Genomic DNA, 19,788 nt, shown 5'->3' on the forward strand with positions numbered 1-19,788 from the left:
GGAAGAGCAGTCTGTGCTCTTAACCACTGAGCCATCTCTTTGTGAAGAGCTCCCTTTACACTTCGTTTTTTCAGGGTCACTGTGGATTACTCTAGTGTCACTCATAGGCTCCTGGTTTTATTTTTATGTGTTATGATTTATTACCTTCATTTTTCTTTTGGCTGCCCAAATTTTCCAATATTTAAGTAAGGGCCTTTTGAACCCTGGCTGAGCATCCCCACCGTTCGTATTGTTGCTCAGCATCTTCCAGGTTCATCTTGTTCTGTCTGTGTCTGCCACTGGGTGCTGGGAAAGCTCAGAAATTCTGGAGTATCGTTAGTTCCAGGCCCTTTCTGTGGACAGAGGATGAACACTTCTGTCTAACGTGCTTGTTTAGCCTACCTACCAGTTGTTACTGTTTCCAGCTGCACATCCCGTGGTATTTCCTTTCCTCTTCCTGTTTGGCCTTTGTGTCTTCCTCCCCTGAAGTGAGACTTGCTTCCTGCAGTGCCCGCAGGGTTTGCTTGGTGTGGCAGCTACACAAAATGTTTCTGAGGAAACGCGTTCAGTGCCATCACGACAACCAAGTTTTTGTATAAGGTTTACAATTTTTCTACACTACCTTTGGTTCTTAGACCAACTTTCATTAAAAATGTATAGTCAGAGTTGGAGGGAAGAGGCCTAGGAGGGGCTGGAAGAAGGAAAGGAAGGGGGAAAGTGATTACTTACGTTTTAATTAAAAATTAAAAAAATATAGTCAGAATATTATGTTCAGAAGTTTATTGAATTAAATATCTTTTTCCATGGATCAATTAGATGTATAGATAGGAGTGTTTTTGCTCATTTTATTTTAGTGGTTGATTTTTAAATTCTTTTTACATTATTAGACTTTGTTAGTTAAGTACTTTTACTCTCATGAAATTAAAAATATCATATGCAAGAAAGAAATAAAAAGCGCAAGTCAATATCTACACTTCTTTTCTCTCACAAAAACACAAATAATTGACCACAAAATCATCAGTGGGAATACTATTGAGAAGATGTGAAAGAAAACAGAACCATATTTGTATGTAGTTCCATTTATCAGACACGGTGATACTTTTGTCTTTTGTGATCTTTGTACACTTCATGTTACAACTATAATTATGTATTTGTGATTTAATATACAGTTTTATATATGTAATTCAGTATACTTACTGTTTGCCACTTCACCCTGGTTTAGTATGGAGATCGTGGGCAGTTTACCCTCTCACATTGCTATATAACTAACCTTCACCTTACTGCTTGTCCCCAGAACATTTTCATCTTTCTTAAGTGATCTGCTGCCATGTTCTACCTGGCTTGGTCTTGGACTCCTGACTGGGGCAATTCAGGAAAGAAGAAACAACATATATTGAAGACATGATAGGCACACATGCAGAAAAGCTGGCACCAGGTGGGCTGTGCTGGCTTTGATGGAGAGCGCCTCCGGCAACCTGGAAATGCAGCATTTTATTGTGTGCAGCCCAAGGAGGCGAGGCTGGCTAGTCTGGGCAGTTGGTCTCTCGAGATGAACAGTTTCAGTCTATAAGTATCTGGGAGGAGGAAACCACCCACCTGCTTTCTGCACACATTGTTCACACAGCCTTAAGAGCTTTGTCTTTGTAAAAAACGAGACCTTGCCTCAACTAGAAAGGAGAGATCAGTCTCCTGGAATTTGTCCTCTGACCTCCTGTGGCATCAGTGAGCCTGGACATCCTCCCCACCCCACTCTCTCTTTCTCTTATATATGCAAATTATAACAAAATTAAAAAGATAAAAGGCTGTTGTCAAATATAGTAACGGGGGTTAGGGTTTCAGTGTGTGGAATTTGGGCGTTCAGTGTTTAGTCCACATCAGAGAGTAGGAGTTTTTTTTTAATGTGTTATGAACTGCTCAATTCTTGGTTCTTAGTGTCAAATTTTATAATTTAAGTAACAAAGTTAACAAAAGTAACACTTGTTACAGCTTGGACCACTTTTCCCATGAGGTCTATTCAGAGACCTGATATTTCTTATGTGAATTTGATTTCATTAACATGAAATGTAGGAAATCTTAGTACTTAACACCTGACCTTTCCCATGTTCTTATCAAAGGAGCTATTAACTGAATAGGTCTGGGTGAATAAAATCAAGTGTTGAGTTAACCTTCTTACACTTTGTTTGAAAGAATATAAACTGATATTAGACCTTGTGAAGGATGATATGGCAGTATAATTAAAATTGCAGAATCATGCCTTCTAAATTATAGAAATTGTCCTGTACCTGCATTAACAAATGTCAAAGGTGTTCATTTGGACAGGAGTCATAACACCGTTGTTTAGAGCCTATGCTCCAGGTGCCCGTTAATACTCTCCTGATTAAATACAGGACAGCATATCCAGTCAGAACATTATTGTGTGGCTAAATGAGTAAATGAATTCCTCATACAGGTATACTCATACTGACTGGGCATAGTGAGCCAGATATGCCAGAAAGGAAAGTAACAAGTATGTGTTTGCTTGTGTCTGTTCACATAACAGTGGAAGGCTGCACAACCAACTAATCAAATTGATTACTTGGAGTTAGGAATTAGGTTTTGAGAATGAGGCTTTAAAAAATATATCTTCTGATTTTTGAATAATGTAAATATATTGCTGTTAGAAGAAAAGTAAGCACTCTAGCTGGTTGGTGGCAGACCTGTAATCCTAGTGCTGGGTGGGGGTGGGGAGGTATGTTCCAGGCCAGCATGAGACCAGTCTTAAAATGTTTTTTAATGTTACATTATTTTGACATTTTCTTTTGAGCTCTAATGTGTATTTCTCCTGTCTTGCTTACTTAGAAATTTTGACTTTGCTTACAATATGAATTTGTTTACAAAATTCACTAAGGAGAATTATAAAACATTTATATTCAGTTTTTTTTCTAGTATTAAGAGGGTACATTGACTCCTTAGAGTAATTTTCTTTTCACTTTTATACACTTTTTCATTATAATTAACGTTCCTAGACACAATTGCAACTTAGAGGTCTCTTGAATATGCAGGAGTATATGCTCTTAGGTGTTTAATGCCCTTGGGAGAAAGACCAAATATCAGTTGAGAAATTTAAAATCGAACAATTTGCTGCTAGTGACTGCTTGTTTACAACCAACTGGTTCTGCTTCTACTTATCCACAGAAAGTTCTAGAAACGTTTGCTTTAAGTAGACAAACTTTAGTGAATTTGTTTGAAAACCAAAATCTTGTATCTGTTTTGCTACCTACTCTAGTTTTTGTTAGTCACTATTCTATTCCTGTGAAGAGACGATAGCAAGGTAGCTCGTATAAAAGAGAGCATTTAATTCGAGCTGGCTCACAGTGCAGAGGCACACGGCGGGAGCTTGGTGGCCGGCAAGCACTGGAGCAGGAGCTGAGAGCTCCATCATGATCCATAGGCAGAGAGAGAGAGAGACTCAGGGCTTGACGCAGGCTTTTCAAAGCCCACCTCCAGTGACAGACTTCCTCCAAGGCCACACCTCCTAATCCTAATCCTTTCAAATAGTGACATTTCCTGATGACTAAGCATTCAAATATATGAGTCTGTGGGGGCATTCAGATTCAAACAACCACAGTTTTTAGTACCATTTTTCAGTGTAGGGAATTTCTTTTCACAGTTAACAGAAAAGTTGTACCAGCTTTTGGTCCTGAGGATCAACTCGATTGATGGCTTCAGTCAGACTGCTGGGTCACACTATGCATGAGACTTACCTCTCTCTGACTTTTAACTAAGATGGGACTCCTAATTTTTTTTTTTTTCAGAGTAGTACTCTTATCTCATTAAGTTGCTACTGATTGCTAACTATTGGTGGCACTTCTTAGACATTGTTTGCTTCCTATGATTTAAAAGTTCTCATGGTACAAAATGTGATGCTTTGTGGATTCTTGAAAACTCTTAGCAGGTTTCCTGTAGATTTACTGACTCTCTTATCTTCCTCCCATCCTGCCCTCAGCGGCTGTCTCTGCTTTCATTCTTTGTTCCTCTCCCCACCCCGCTCATTGCCCACCATGCCCTATAAATAACATGAAATGATAAAGTAGCTGGCAGAAGCCGGCTTCTCTGCCCTGTCCCGTTCAGCCTTAGTGACTCCCCCCTTTTCTTGTCCTCTCCTTGTGTTTGTAAAATGGGCACTGCAGTCATAATGCTGAGCACCTAATTCATCTCTACTTTTTGCGATTTTCCTTTTAAATAAATTTCTTTAAGTTCTTTAAGAAAGCAGCACTGAGTGTGAACGTAGAATTTCCTTTCGAAAAGCACGTGCTATTAAGGTGAAACAAGAAAAAGAATGTTTACCTTGATTCCCAGCCTCTCTCCTCTCCAGTGTGCCCCTGCGTGGGAGCAGGTTCTCTCCTGTGGAGTGTGCACTATGGAGAAGGAGAGAGTGCAGTTAAGATCCCAGCACAGCCCGTTCTGAAATTCTTCCTGGTGGAAGTAACTTCGTGTTACCAGAGATAGCCTGTGGTGCTTCCCTTTTCCCAGTGCTTGGGGTCAGTGGGGCAAAGGTGCTGTGTGAGTTTAGCATTGTGTTACTGGACAGACATCACACCATTGAGCTTCAGGATTTACTATATGGAGATCACAGTTTTGGGCTTCAAAGATTTAAATTTCCATTTTGTTCTCTGATGGGCTGTATAAAGATTTTAGTTGAAACAATGAAGATAAAATGTGTAATCCTTAGATCGTTGCACATTGTCCTTAAATACTGTCTGGTTTCCATTTCTTTCTACAGATCGGCGCATATTTCAGCAGCATATTGGCTGAGAAACTAAAGCTTAACACTTTCCAGGACACCGGAAAGAAGAAACCCCAAGTTAATGCTAAAGATAATTATTGGCTGGTTACTGCTCGATCTCAGAGTGCAATTCATAGTTGGTTCTCTGACTTAGCAGGAAATAAGCCACTTGCTATTTTGGCAAAAAAGGTATCAAGTATTTTCTTCCATTGTTATAATTACAGTTTTATAAATGAACCTGTTGGACATAATGTTTGCATGTACATTTTTATTTCCTTATTCTTTTATAGACTGAAGGCTCAGTTGCAGGCACACAGGACAGATAGAACTGTTCTTATGTTGTTCCCTCTGTATTTTGATTACATGTGGTGCTTAGGGAACCTAAAGCATCTGCATAGAGGCTGTTTAGGTGGACTTAAACATATTTTAAAATTTAAAAGTATGCAATAATGCTTCATTTTTCCCCCATTACACTTTTAGTTTTCTTAGATCAAGATGACCAAGATAAGATAAAAAGATCCCTTTGAGATTATTCCCCTGTCTGTCTAAATAGCCATCCTAGCTGGGTATGTAATCCTAGGCTCCTGCCAGTAATCCCAGCACTTGGGAGTTACACACAGACACACACACACACACACACACACACACACACACACACACACACACACACATGCTCCAGTGTAAATAATAGCTTCAAGCTAAGTTAAGTCTTACTATCAAGATAAAGAGTTTTATTCTGGGTATGTTTTGTGTTATGAGAAAATATTTTAAACAAAACATGAATATTTATTTCTAACTTTTTTTTGACAAGGATGTGTATGGGGTTGTAGGAGGTTCTTTTTAAAATCTTTGCCCTCTAGTAATTTTCTTCAGTGGGAATAATCAATATATAGGTTCAATAATCTTGTAGTCTGAACAGTACAAGATATCCTTTGAAAGCTTATTGTAAAGAAGTTAGAACTCTCCCTCCTGGTCTTTATCTATGACTTCTTGTACACCTTTGACAATCCAAGGTGTCTCTTCTCATCTCCCCTGGAGTCCCTGAGTTTTCGGGGCTGCCATCTTCTATTCTAAGTATGCCGTTATCACTCCCACCTGGTATGGGACCAGCTCAGAAAGGAATGCCTTGATATACTTGCCTGTTTGTTTTTGAAAACAACTCTTTGAAAATAGTGTCTGCATCCTTCATTGGCTTTAATTTGCTATAAAATCTTGACACTGCATGCCTCTGATAGATAGATAGATAGATAGATAGATAGATAGATAGATAGATAGATAGATAGATGTGAAAGGTCCTTGCAGTCTTTGAAGATCACTTGTTTAAACGTGACCAACTCTTTCCACAGAGTTAGTGCCACTGTCTCCACCTGCCTGAACTCTGGAGTTGGAACACGTCTTCCCCAGTGTTAGTAGCTGTTTGTGGTCTCACTGTGGCCCATGGGTTGATTGTCTCTGAAGGCCATGTAAGCCAGAGAGCATCCTGCAGAGTCTGATGGCTTTTGAATACCGATTCATAGCCCCTGCGCTGTCAGCTGGATGTTCTTTAGTTTTCCTTTGTTACAAGCTCTACGGATGCTTTTTGGATGCTTTCTTAAAGTGAATATCGATATGGAGTTGGTTTCCTTGCGCTAAGGGTGTAGGGTCTCTTATCTTTTAAGAGGGAGATGACTCATGGTGTGCTGTATTAGCTGTTGTTCTTCTTTCTTTATCAGGAGCTGCCTCTGGCCAAGTCAGGTGTCCCTCAGGTAAGCCCTGGCATTAATTCTTTGCAAACATAGACATTTTCTTTAGAAAACATTGACTCTGATGTATTCATGTCTCAGGCATTCCAGGAGTCCTTCTTCTCTTCTCACAATTTCATCCTTTTGAAATGGCAAAAGCTCTTGTAGATTTGGGCAAAGGACCACATTCTCTACATGGTCTTCATAGTCAGCCACTTAGTTAATTTCTGATGTTTACGTGGTGTAAGAGGGCTTAGGGCAGGAAACAGTGCTGTGATCCACAGTCATCCTCCAGCTCTTCCCTGGCTTTTAGAATAGTTTTCCATATGGGATGGACTATGTTTCTGCCATGGCTTTCCATTAGTATAAAGTTACACAGTATTTAGAGATGCCTGAAAAGGACTTTTAATTCACTCTCCACCATTACTTGATTTGGAAAAGGAAAATTCTAGCAACCAGGGATACTCTTCTACCTCTTGAACAGTTGACTAGTTCTTACTTTTTTATGCGGGTACCCTAGGCTACTGAGGTCTGAGAATTCCCTTTCGTTCTGGTCCCGATTAGATAATGGAAGATGCTAATGATGGTGGACATCCAAGGGGAGACGTGTTAGTAATAAATAGCCTTGTGCACATGCAAGAAGCACATACTTAGCATCTTAATTTTCTTTGCAGCTCTAGGTTGATTTAGAGACTGAAACACTGCCCAGTGATTGCCTATATTCAATATCAAGTTGATGTACGGTATTTTACTGGAAAAAAAAAAAAAAGGATCCATCACTGTTAAAACAAAAAAAAAAACAAAAAACAAAAACAAAAAAGTCACCAGCAAACATCATTTTCTCCCCAAGTTGGCCTAAACTGTAGATTGGACCAAACCATCTCTAGGTATCTTCTCGCTTAATCAGCTAACTTTCTTCACATCTGTGTGTTTGGATAGTGATGCCCTGACTTGACTCAACTCAGGGTTTTGCAGTTTTGTCCTGTGCTGTTCATGTAAGATCTGTTGGTCAGTTTTGTATGCTATTTTATCCAAACATTTCAAATTTTCAACTGTTTGCATTTTCCCCTCCTAACTATTGCTGTTTAAATAAATCCTTTGGTCATCTGTGAAAGATACTATTAGCAGGACTCTTTGGAGATGCTAACCTTTACTTTGCATTGATCTGCGTTTTTAGGCTTTGATCTTCCATCTTTTTGGTGTGTACCAATGAGAGGCAACCTGACCTGGACTGATAAACTGTACGCCACTGGTTCCATATTGTGTAGTCTCTCAAAAAGCATCAGGTCTTGAGCGAATGTTTGACCCTGTGTTTTTTTTGTCTCTGTCTTAAATGATAGTAACTACAGAGACCATGTTCCACAAAAGATGGGCCTTGTATTCTAAACTTGCAGAGCGTTTTCTCATGAATATGTAGCGCTGTGTTGTGCAGAGATGTAGCTTTACAGACTTAGCCCCTATGTCCTTCCTTCCTATTAGTTGTGTTTGTGTAGTGTAGTTTTCTGTATCGTGGGGGCCATGGTCTGAATTCAGCACTCAAGGCAGCAAGTGTACCTGATCAGGAAGTCTTCAGTTTTCTGTAAACACAGTGTGGACACACGATACCCCATTGAGCAAGGCAGGCAAGTGTTCCTTCAGCTCTGGAACAGCTTGATGTTTCTTTGGAAAGCTCAACTGAAATAGTTTATTTTTAAGGGTTGTATTAAAAAAATACTTAAACTTTTAAATTCTAGGGATCACACCTTATATCAGGCATGCAAATGGTTAAATTAAAAAATGCTCTCGACTTGGCAAGCTAGTAGAAAAATACTATGCTATATGAATTGGCAAGTTTGGAACCTTGACCTCCTAACCCAAATTCAAGTATGACTTTTTTGGGGGTAGTAGAGAGATATCCATGGCAGGGTTCTAGTGGCTTCTTTTGAAAGGGCCAAATCAATGGCATGAAGACACTTTGGCTGGTATAGATAAATCCCTAATCTGGTGACAAAATGTTTATTGCTTTAATTTTTATACACACATTAAAAAATACCCACTTTGTGAGGTGCATAGGATTGGTATTATCAAAATTCATAAATGGCTAAAAAGTGATGGACTTGATTTGGCAAAACCTAAGGAAGTATTACATAAGTAGTCACCCTGCTGTGGGGTATGGAGTGTGTGGTGCACCTTACAGTTTTACTAGTCCTATCCCCTTGCATTGTCACAAATGTACTCTTGTTGACTTTTTCACCATATTCATAAATTGAATGGATTACATAGACTAGCAGGCTGTTTATAGGATATTTATGAGGTATTCTGGAAGAATGAATTAACTCTTTCAAACCATTCATTGGTATATTGGGATACTAATTGGCTGAATTGTACCTTTGTGGTCTTGAAGAAAGAATTAACAGCCTCAAGTGTCTACTTCAGCCAGTGAATTAATTGCCAGCTATTGTGGCTCTGTGTATTAGGCAGATTCACTGATCCATCATTTTAGAGTCTACTTAACATTTTGGGCTAAAGTCACTTTCACATAGTTTTTGGAAATGGTTGCATTTGTGAAATATTGCAGTTAGAAAGCCTCATGCAAAAGAGTGTCCACAGATAAAATGTAGAATGGCGACAGACCCTGTCTGATCTTTCCCATCTAATTTTGGGATAAATCACTTGGAAGAGTATCATAAAATTGTTTTCCCCTGTTTATTCATAAGGCAAATAACTTTCCTCATCTGAGGATATGACAAGACTTTGTTTCATAAATAAGAAAGCCTGGCTGATAACCGTTTTCGCCATGTGCTAAACATAATTTTGATTTTCGTTTCTTAATGAAAATTGGCTTAAAGTTTCTTCCCTCTCTTAAAGCCATGTGCACTGTTTGAAATTGCATCAGACATACTTTCTTCTAGCAGCACATAACTTCCAGCCCTTTCTTGCTTCCTTCTCTGTAAATTTGCCTGTGCAGTGCTATAGTGTGTGATTGTTATGTGTTATTTCTTTCTAGGTCCCCATCCTTAGTAAAAAAGAGGACGTTTTTGCATATTTAGCTAAGTATTCTGTGCCAATGGTTCGAGCGACGTGGCTGATCAAGATGACTTGTGCCTATTATTCTGCTATATCTGAAGCTAAAATTAAGAAACGCCAGGCTCCGGATCCCAATTTGGGTAAGTGAGGTGGTGTGGTATGGTTCACCATCCACTTAGAACTCAGCACCCGAGCATGGTGAGTACTGAAAGAGTCTAGAGTGCAGCAGAAAACTACTCACTTTTCACTCAGCAAGTCCTGTTGATGTCCCCATGATTTTGCCCCTTGACGACCTCTGCAGTAGCGCAGCTGTGGAGGTACCGGTCAGACTATCGTCTCTTGTCTGGACAGAAGCAGCCCCTGACTGGCTTTCCTGCATGGTTTCACTCCACTTGAGCGGGCCTTACTCCCATTTAGACAGCTGTTGGTTACCTGCCTCTTCCCCTGTGCTCACTGCCCCTTTTCTGGTCGGTACCACTCCCTGCCCTTGCCTGTGGAGTGGCAGTTGATGCTAGTTCATCTTGCTCACACAGCTTTCTGCCTTGTAGCCAGAATGATCCTGTTAGAACAGACTTCATGCCACTCCTGGCCTCAGAATCCTTTTATGACCAACTGTCCTACTCACCCGCATCCTCCCTTGGCTAACACCGGCAGCCTGCTTGCTTCTTCTGACTTTAAGCCTTGACCTTGAGCAGGTGGGCACTGTTCTCCTTCCCTGCTGTAGATGCCCAAGTGTGTGCCCACTGGCTTCACCGTGGCACTGCTCAGTGAAACCTGGGACCACTCTGGCTAAAACTGCTGTTGCCTTGTTCTTTGTTTGATTAGCAGTTGTTAATACCACCTGTTACATTAACTTATTGGTTATCTATATTCATCCATTCCAACCGTGAAGTAAGGATGCATGGAAATTTTTGACTTGTTCAGTACTGGATTTCTTCTTGATTTTTCTCTGAGCTGGTATCTCAGGATAGTACCTGGCTTACAGAAGTTGTTCAGCAATTTTTAAGGAAATTAATAACTAGGCCTGGAGTATTTATGTTTGTATATGTATGATGTCATTTTGTGAGTGTATGTATGTTTTAAAATCTTCTTCATGCCAGGTAGTGGTGACGTGTGCCTATAATCCCAGCACTTGGGAGGCAGAGGCAGGCGGATCTCTGTGAGTTCAAGGTTAGCCTGATCTACAAAGCAAGATCTAGGACAACCAGGGCTGTTACACAGAGAAACCTTGTCTTGAAAAAAATCAAAACAACAAACTTTTTTTCCCTCCAGTTCTGCCCGAGGACTGTGCCACCCGGGCCATGTCAATCTGAGTGGCCTGTGCTGCTACTCAGGGCCATGGCATCTTTCAGGCCTGGACTGATGCCAAGGGCCACATCTGGGTCTGTGTTCCTGCTGCAGCTGGGGTCTGTGATGATGTTCATGGCCCGTGTTGCCATGGGGGGTCATAGGAACCACTCATGTTAGAATCAAAGGGCCATGCTGAGCTGGCCCTGCCCATCACTGGCCTTAGGATAGCTGGCCTTGCCCCTTGCTGGACACTACAGCAGGAGAGCTGGCCCCAACACTCAGAAGAGATGGTCCCACCCCTCACTATGGGCGTGGAAGAGCTGGCCGTGATGGCATGGGCCTAGGAGAGCTGGCTCTGCCCCTCCCCTGAGGGGGCAGTCCCAGTGGTCCAAACTGACGAGCTCAGCTACCAACCAGACTCGCATCCTGGGCCTTGGGTTGGCTCACCCCAACATCTGCCCCATCTTTGACTTGCCAGAGTGAGTGAAGGGATTGGTCCTGCAGAACAATAACTGCAGGATCCCCATGACTCAGATCAACAACAGGATATCCAAGAGGAGTTTTGGTAAGGGTCCAGTGATTCTCACATGCCAGAGGCCTTGAACCAGATTGACTCTTTGCAGTGAATATTTTGTGGGTGTGGTGGATTGGATGAAAGGGTATACTGCGTTGAAACATCCTAGTGCCCAGTGCCACTAGGATGAATGAAGAGGTGTTGGGTGTGTTGTTTGACTTTCCTTTGGGACCACCAGCTCACAAATAATGACATGCAGACTTCTTATTAATTATGAAATCTTGACCTTTAGCTTAGGCTTGTCCCCAACCAGCTCTTATAACTTAAATTGACCGGTTTCTATTCATCTCCATTCTGTCACATGGCTTTTTTTTTTTTTAACTTCTTTTCCCTTCTGTATGTCTGATTTGGTCCATGTCTTGCTGGTGCCTCTGAACACCTAGATTTATCTCTTTCCTCTCTCTCCCTGGGAATTCTTCCTGTCCTCTTCTGGCTATCTGTTGGTTATTCAGCTCCTTATTGATCCAGTCAGAAGACCCTTTGCCAATGCCACATCTTCACAGTGCACAAAAAGATGATCTCACAACATTCCCCCCCCCCTTTTTGTCTTAATCAAAAGGACAGGTTTTAACACAGTAAGGCTATATACAATAAGAACAATTATCAGATAAGAAGTACATTCATAATGTCCAGTCCATTTGTACTTGGCAAATTCAGAAAATACTCCATTATCTGTCCTGTTTTGAATTCATCTAAACCACTTTCTATCATAACTTGTATAATCAACCTAAAAAGGTCTTTTTAGACCTTAAAGTATTTTCTCAGATAAACAACTTAAGCTTCTGTGTCTCTCAACATTTATAAACTTTACATCTCTTTCGTAAATTTTTTTTTTGAGTTTGGTAACAAAGAAAATGGTATAATTATCTAGTCTTCAACCCCCATCAGAGACCCAAAATGGATAAAATATTACCTGATTAAACAGGAAGTGCAGGGCAAACAATTTCTAAAACTATAGAAATGTCAGAAGCAGCTGGCTGCCTGAACAGTCACCCAAGTTTCCTCTGCAATGTTGGAATATCCATCTTTGGCCTACAGGCCTACAATATCTGACAGACTTTTCTGTGAAGCAGGAATTTTGATGGACTGTTCTACCTTGCCTTGACGAAGTTTGGCAGTCACTTTCTTTTGTGTCCTAATTGTCCAGTTTATACAGCATACTGTCAGCAGTTGAGGAAAGTGCCGTTTCTTGCCCAGTGGCTGGCTTTCCTACATTGAAAGCAAACTCCATATGGAGGTTCTTTGATGCCCATCATCCTTTTTTGAGGTAGATTGGTGCTGTCAGGATCAGATGTGTCTCGCTGTCATTTATTGTCCAGTCTCTTTGTGATGGGAAAGTACAGAGCTTATCTGAAGTCCTGGATGAAGTAGTCTGTGAGGCTGGACCATCTCAATTAGCAGCTTTGAAGTTGTTCTGGATGCAGATTTTTTAGGAGACTGCAACAGAGGCATTCTGAGAGGCTGGATCACCTAGGCTACTTGTCCTGATTGGTGTCTGGTCTTTTTTTTTTTTTTTGAAAACACATAATCTTTTAAAGGTAGCATGCATGTCTTCAGTAACACAAGTATAGAGTGTGTGGTGTGTACAAATCAGCTGAAGATGATTCTTTGTTCTGTGTCTGAGCAGGTGAAAGGCATCTATGAACTTTATAAGTCTGTTCGGACCGCATAACCAAACTGTAATATAAATCTCCATCCATGCCACATGAAAGAATGGCATGTAATAGTAAGTCATGAGAACTCTGTAGCCAGCAAGATTTATCATGTCTCATTTGGTCTCAGAGCTGTGCCCATTATTGAGCAATAAGCTTATATGTCACCTATTTTTTCCCCTTTATGTCTGCAGCCAAGATTTCCAGGAGGTCTCCCCTAATTAAGTCTGATCTTCATTAATTTTGAAGGAATCCATAGTGTTTTGTTTCCCATGGAAACAAAAGCATAACCTCTCCCCAAATGCAACATATGTCCTAACTTCCATTCTGAAGTTAAGACAGTATTAATTTAGCAGTTTTTTTCCTACAAAACAGTGTCTCTCAGCAGCGTTTGCCCTTTGTTCATCAGCATTCAAAAAATTTCAAGTCAACAAAGCATTTTCTTTTCTTTCTTTATCATCTAAGCTTAAACTGCTAGACAGCACTAGTCTAGACCCTCTGCCATGCAGCTAGCTTAGCATATGGCCTGTTTGCTGACTCCCTCAGCCTAACCATCCCAGCTGCTTCTAACCATCCCTACTCTGGGAAGTTGCAGCAGGTGCTTCTCTTTAGTCACCTACCCCAGGAGCGTGCAGTCTGTTTAAGTGCTCAGCTGTATTAAAGGGGCCATGCCTCTGTATGTTGCAAACACAGGGCCTGCTTGAGAGACAAAGGTCGCCTGGAAGCCGCATCTGACTCTGTGTTTGGAATTTTATTTTTTTCAGCTTTCTCAGGCCCTATATGGATTTGCATGCCCCATGTTGGGCGCCAAATTTTGTTTGACTTTCTTTTGGGACTGCCAGCTCACAAATAATAACATAGGAACTTTCTATTAATTATGAAAGCTTGGCCTTTAGGTTTCTCCCCAACTATGTCTTATAACTAAAATTAATCTGCTTCTATTAATCTACATTCTGCCACGTGGTTTTCTTTTTTACCTCTCCTCCATTCTATATGTCCGACATGGTTGGTGTCTCACCGACATCCCTGTATACCTAGGTTCATTTCTTTTTTTTTCCTTTTCTCCCTGGAAATCCTGCCTGTCCTCTCCTGTCTATCTATTGGACATTAATCTCTTTATTAAATCTATCAGAAGGTACTTTGGCAAAGACACATCTTCATAGTGTACAAAAAGATTATCCCACAACAGAGACATTTTTTGTTTTGTTTTGTTTTTAATTTTTTTAGAGGGTTTTTTGGGGGAGAGTAGGGATGCTGTAGGGGTAAGAGGATGGTATGGAGGGACAAGGAGGTGAGCAGGATTGGGGGGCATGATGTGAAATTCCCAAAGAATCAATAAAGGATCATGGTATAATTTTTTTTCTCCAATTCATAATCCTTGAAACTTGCAGCATCACTAGCTGTTCTAACTGGCGGGACTACTCCATTCATTAAGTGTACACACACACACACATGCACACACACACACACACACACACACGCACACACACACACACGCGCACACACACGCACACACGCGCACACACACACGCACATGCACGCGCACACACGCACACACACGTGCACACACACACACACACACACAGAGTGTTTCATTTCTTTTGTTCTTTGTCCTTGCCAATATTTTCTTTGATGTTCAGCTTAATTTATAACTGATAAATATATGAAAGAGGTGCCTGAGTACCTCAGTTAGTAGAACATGAGATTTAAGTACAAAAAGCTCTGCATGAATTAGTGTCTCAGCTGCACCTCAGAACAATTTTTATAATAAACAACAGTTGACTAGGCCCCTCTTCATCCTGGGGTTGAGTGCATTACCGTGGAGCACAAGATCCCCTACCAAGTGAAGGGAAGTATCTTTTCCATGAGAACCTGCTGGATTTCTTAGTGTTAGTGTCATTGTCCCTGTGGTCGATTGGTTTGAGGAGGTGTTTTCTCCCTGCCTCAAAGTGAAAGTTTTTATTGTTTGTATAATTATAAAGGCTGGCTACTGTATTTACTCACTAGTTATATTTTTCTGTCCCTCATAAGCAACATAGTATACAATATGATTTATCTTTATTTTTTTGACTCAATAAGCAGAGCATTTTAGATACTTATGGTATCTGTTATGCATTTAAAACTGTAAATGTTTAAATCTATGAAGGTCAAGTACCTACTGTTCTATTTCCCACAATAGCACCTATAGGACTGAAATCTGAAAAAAGATTAACTTTAAAGTTAAAAACAATTTAAAATTGTATGAGTTTTAGGAGTTTGCTTATAACTTCGTAGATGCTGATCTGACAAAGAATGGTGTGTGTTATGTTCCAATTCTACCACCATGTGGCCAAAGGGTAAAGAAAGCTTCTAATCTCTTCCTCCATGTCCTGGTCCTCCTTCTCATCTTACATCAGGGACCATTCTCAAGCTTTTCTTTTCCTTGATTGATGATTTCTGAGAGGGGCAAGTCTTATCTGAGTGGTCCTCCATTTCCATTTCTTTAATTTCTCATGGTCAGATTATGTTGGTTCCCATTTGTAGGAGTATTTCATAAGCAATTACTTTGGCTAGTTTTATGTCAACTTGACATAAGCTAGAGTCATTTGGGAGGCAGGCCCCTCAGTTGAGAAAATGCCCCACCAGATTGGCCTGTGGTGCATTTTCTTGATTGATGATTGATGTGGGAGGGCCCAGCTCACTGTGGGCAGTTCTACTCCTATGCTGATGGTTCTGGGCGCTGTAAGAAAGCCAACTGAGCAAGCCTTTAAAGCAGCACTCCTCCATGGCCTCTGCATCTGCTTCCAGGTTCCTACCTTGTTTGAGTTTCTGCTCAGTTTCCTCAGTTATGTGGAACTGTAAACTGAAATAAACCTGCCATGTTGTTTTATCATGGCAGTAGAAACCTAACCGAGACAGCGATTCTGTGCCCATCTTGGCATGCCATATAATATTATGAGGTGGTTTCTGCCATATTTTTGGACTGAAAAATTACTATCTCCCCCTTTGTGTTAGTTACTGAGCAATAACTATGTAACTACTATTGCTTTCTACCCCATCCCATTTTTTGGGGGGAGTGGGTCTCACTATATAGCCTAGGGTGGCCTTATACTTAAGAGGTCTGTCTTAGCCTCCTGAATGCTAGGACTACAGGCGTGTGCCACCAAGCCTAGTTTTCTTTTGGGATATCTTACTGTGCTGGTCATTGTTGTGGTTCATAGGCGCTACAGCTGGTTAGAACTGCTGGTTGCTTTTCTCCTGTGGCGGCTTGTTTGGCTCCTTTTGATGTTATAAGAGCCAGTATTCAGTGAGGAGGCTTTCAGGTCAGATCCAGGTAGATTGTTCCAAGTCCTGTGTCTGATGTGTGGCGTCCTCAACATTAGGGTCTTACTTCTTTTTCATGGAAGGCACTAAGGGAAACAGCAATGCCATATATTGTCTTGGGTGTCCCTTGACTAACAACTGGAAAGGGATTTTCTTATACTTACCACTGGAGTTTTTGTTAGTCTACAGTTTTAGAGGGAGCATTGTCACCTCAGTTGGTACAACTTTAATTAAAAATTATATATAATATATGTATGTATACATACAAATGTATATATATCATATGCAATCTTAGTAAACATAATATAATTTTCTATGGCTTTTTCAAGTATCCTTAGTGTTATTTCTCCTCTTTCCCTCTTCCTCTGTGTGGCCTCCTTTTCCCCCTCCCTAGGTAAATCTCTCCTCTTCTTTCCCATGTTCTTCTATACAAAAACTGTGTCCTACTGTCTGATTTTCAAACATGCCCTTGAGGTAGAGTCTTGCTGTGTAGCCCATGCTGGCCTAGAACTTCCAATCTTCTTGCTTCACCTTTCTGAGCACTCAGATTATAGAGATGTGCTACCATGTGTGGCCTCAGGAATTGCTCTTCTACTGAAGTTGAAAACCTGTGACCTAAAGGAAAAACCAAGATGTGACCTTATATGATTTCATTGTAAATATAAAGTATATGCTAAAATAATGTCGTCAGTCCAGCCAAATGCCATTACGATCTGTAAGGTAATGTGGGATTGCTGATGTGCTTGCCAGAAGTGCTAGTTCTGTCCTGTGGCTGTGATAAGGCACCGTGACCAAGGCAACTTTGAAAAGAAAACTGAATTTAGGGCTTATGGTTCCAGAGGGGTAGAGTCCATGATCATCAGGGAGTATGGCAACAATTAGTCAGGCATGGCGCTGGAACAGTAACTGGATCTTACGTGTTGAGAAAACCACAAGGCGGGGGCGAGGAGGGGCATGTAAGTGAGTGAGTGTGAGAGAAAGCATGCTAACTGGGAATGACATGGACTTTGTAAACCTCAAAGCTCACCCTCAGTGACACAGCTCCTCTCACAAGGTCACACCTACTAATCCTCCCCAAATAGTTCCACCGACTGTGGAACAAGCATTCAAACCTGAGCCTATGGGAGCATTCTCGTTCAGATCACCACACCAGAGCATAACATACTCTGTATTTTCCTGCTGTGATGTCATCTTACCCCGCCATGTACATTAAATACAAGAGTTCCAGGTTTAAGAGCCATGTCAGCCTAGTCCCAGGTACATTTTGGTGAGTTTCCATGTCCAGACACATGGCCAAGTTTGCTAAAAGTCCCCTTGTGCCCATCATACCCTCTGCCCCATTTTCTACTCCTTTCAAGCTTCTCATGTCTTTGTTAGCAACTATAGGCACAGAAAGTTTCCTTTATTATCTCAATGGCATCATAGTGGACTGGCTGATTCCTTTCTTCAGCAGTTCTTCGGGGACTGTGATCTAGCCATGGGAGAACCATTGCTTCAGCCTTCTGACAAAGGTGTGGTTCTTAGAAGGTCATCATGGCTCCTTTTTTTTAGTTGAAACTGAAAAATCTCGGCTTTTTCCACTTGATTTAATTGTCTCACCATTTCTCCAACAAGGTCTGGCTTGTTTATTAAGTGAGTTCCATAACCTTGTGCCTTCGCCCCCTCTGAGGACAAACACAGATAATGTTCACTCCATCTTCGTAAGGACAGACCACACAAGCAACATCAAATACAAGTTCTGCACCATAGCAGCACACTGAACAATCAATAGGCAATCTCTTTGGTTTGTGCTAGATTCAGCCTTTGGCTTTTATAGACCTGATAAAATTAGTGACAATGGATGAACAACATAGATCACAACAGTATTCTTTCTTTCTTTATTTTTTACTAATGTTTTAAAATCCAGTCTGTGAGAATATAAGCTGGGCTATCATCCCATCAAGGCACAGCACAGCCTTTTACCGTCTCTCCAGAATTATCGGGGACTACGGGGATCCAGTCCCTCGACAGTCTCCTCCCAGGGTCCGGGAAGAATCTACAACCAGCTGATAATTAATCTTCGATGAAAAGAAATGAACCTGTGTACATGAAATTTCTTAGTCCATACACTTTATTCTTCTGAGTCAGTTTTCTTTCTACAAGCTTCTATTCTGCTCTCATGCCTAGCTCCTTTCTTGCCTGATTTCTCTCTGTATTTATCTACTATCCCCTCTAGGTTCTATCTTAATTCCTTCATCTAGTTCTGTCCCTTCTAGGTTCTCATCCATCTAGTTCTTTCCCATATCAGCTCCTCTCCCATTTCCTTCTCTCTCATCTTGTTCTTCCCCATCTGGCTCTTCCTCATCTTCCATCTCGTTCCTCTAGTACTCTCTTCTAGTCCTTCAGTCTAGTTCTTCCCCATCTCAGTCTGTTCCTCTCAAGTTCTTACCCATCCAGTTCTTCCGTTCTCTTTTCTCTTCTCTGACCTCCACAGTCCCCCTAAGTCTTCCAGGGATCCAGTTATAAACCCAAGCAATAGCAAGCCCCTGGTAAAGCAGGGTCACCAGGCTTGAATTCTACAGGGTTATAAAGGCAGGTAAGAATTTTCCTCAGGCAGTGACCATCAGGCTTTCTTTTACAATCCAAAATGGGAGTGGTAAAAGAGAAGATCAACTGAGTGCTAATGACTGGTTAGTATATCAAAAAGGGGATCTCTCTGCTCAGTCTACATTCCCAGAAGTGGTTAGGAAAGAAGTTAGGAGTCTATTAGTAAGGTTGTATAAGAAAGGAGGGTCCAAGCTAAACTGTGTAAAGCTATTATTTAACGTCCACCTGACCTAGGTGGTGTCTCCTTGTGGAATTAGATCAGGAGACTTGCATGTGGGCTGTTATCACTGTTAGTCTTTGAAAGTAGCTAACGGAGATATCTGATTCCAGAGAAAGCCTTTCCTGAGGCTGTTCTCCAAATACCTGGAACGCGTATGTCCAGAGAGTGATCAGTCCACACTATTAGCCCTTCTTAGGGAAAAGTCAATTGAGAAAACTATGAAGGCACACATGATTTTCATAACAGAATACAGCTGATATATAACAAGCCAAATAACACCAAAAACTCCTTGGAATTTGGCTTCCTCTGGAGGAATTCCCTGATCCCTTCAGGTAGTGACTTTGCCATAACCAGCTGAGTTCTTATGATATATTCCTGTGGCCTGCAGCACAGAATGAACTTTTCTTTCATGACATATTTTGGTTTTTGTGGAGCCATTCCTTACATACAGAGGTGAGTTTCAAATCTGAGTGGTTAGGAGTATTTACAGAGTTGAGAATTATAAGGAACTTAGGGCATTGTTTAGTCAATTTTCATCCCAAGCATTTCCTTCCTGCTTATAGCTTGGATTGCAACTCAGTGCATGGAATAGATAAATAAAGCAGGTAGAAACTAACTCCTGTGTGCTGGGTGTGAGGGCCACAGTTAACTCCTATGTGCTGGGTGTGGGAGCCAGTAAGGTTCCCCGGAAC

At 41.1% G+C, this 19,788-nt stretch overlaps 1 protein-coding gene across 5 annotated transcripts in view; it reads left to right on the top strand.

Moving 5' to 3' along the window:
• The window catches only part of Med12l (mediator complex subunit 12L), a 301,677-nt gene that overhangs the window by 28,541 nt on the left and 253,348 nt on the right, over positions 1-19,788 (top strand). For 4 of the 5 annotated variants that reach the window (XM_059265389.1, XM_059265393.1, XM_059265391.1 and 1 more), the window contains exons 4-6: positions 4,742-4,933; positions 6,457-6,489; positions 9,452-9,611. In XM_059265389.1, the coding sequence (XP_059121372.1) occupies positions 4,742-4,933; positions 6,457-6,489; positions 9,452-9,611 (385 nt within the window). The remainder of the gene's footprint in view (positions 1-4,741; positions 4,934-6,456; positions 6,490-9,451; positions 9,612-19,788) is intronic. The other variant, XM_059265392.1, reaches the window with a different exon arrangement.

This window comes from Peromyscus eremicus, chromosome 6 (genome assembly GCF_949786415.1).
Source record: "Peromyscus eremicus chromosome 6, PerEre_H2_v1, whole genome shotgun sequence".
NCBI lineage: Eukaryota > Metazoa > Chordata > Mammalia > Rodentia > Cricetidae > Peromyscus > Peromyscus eremicus.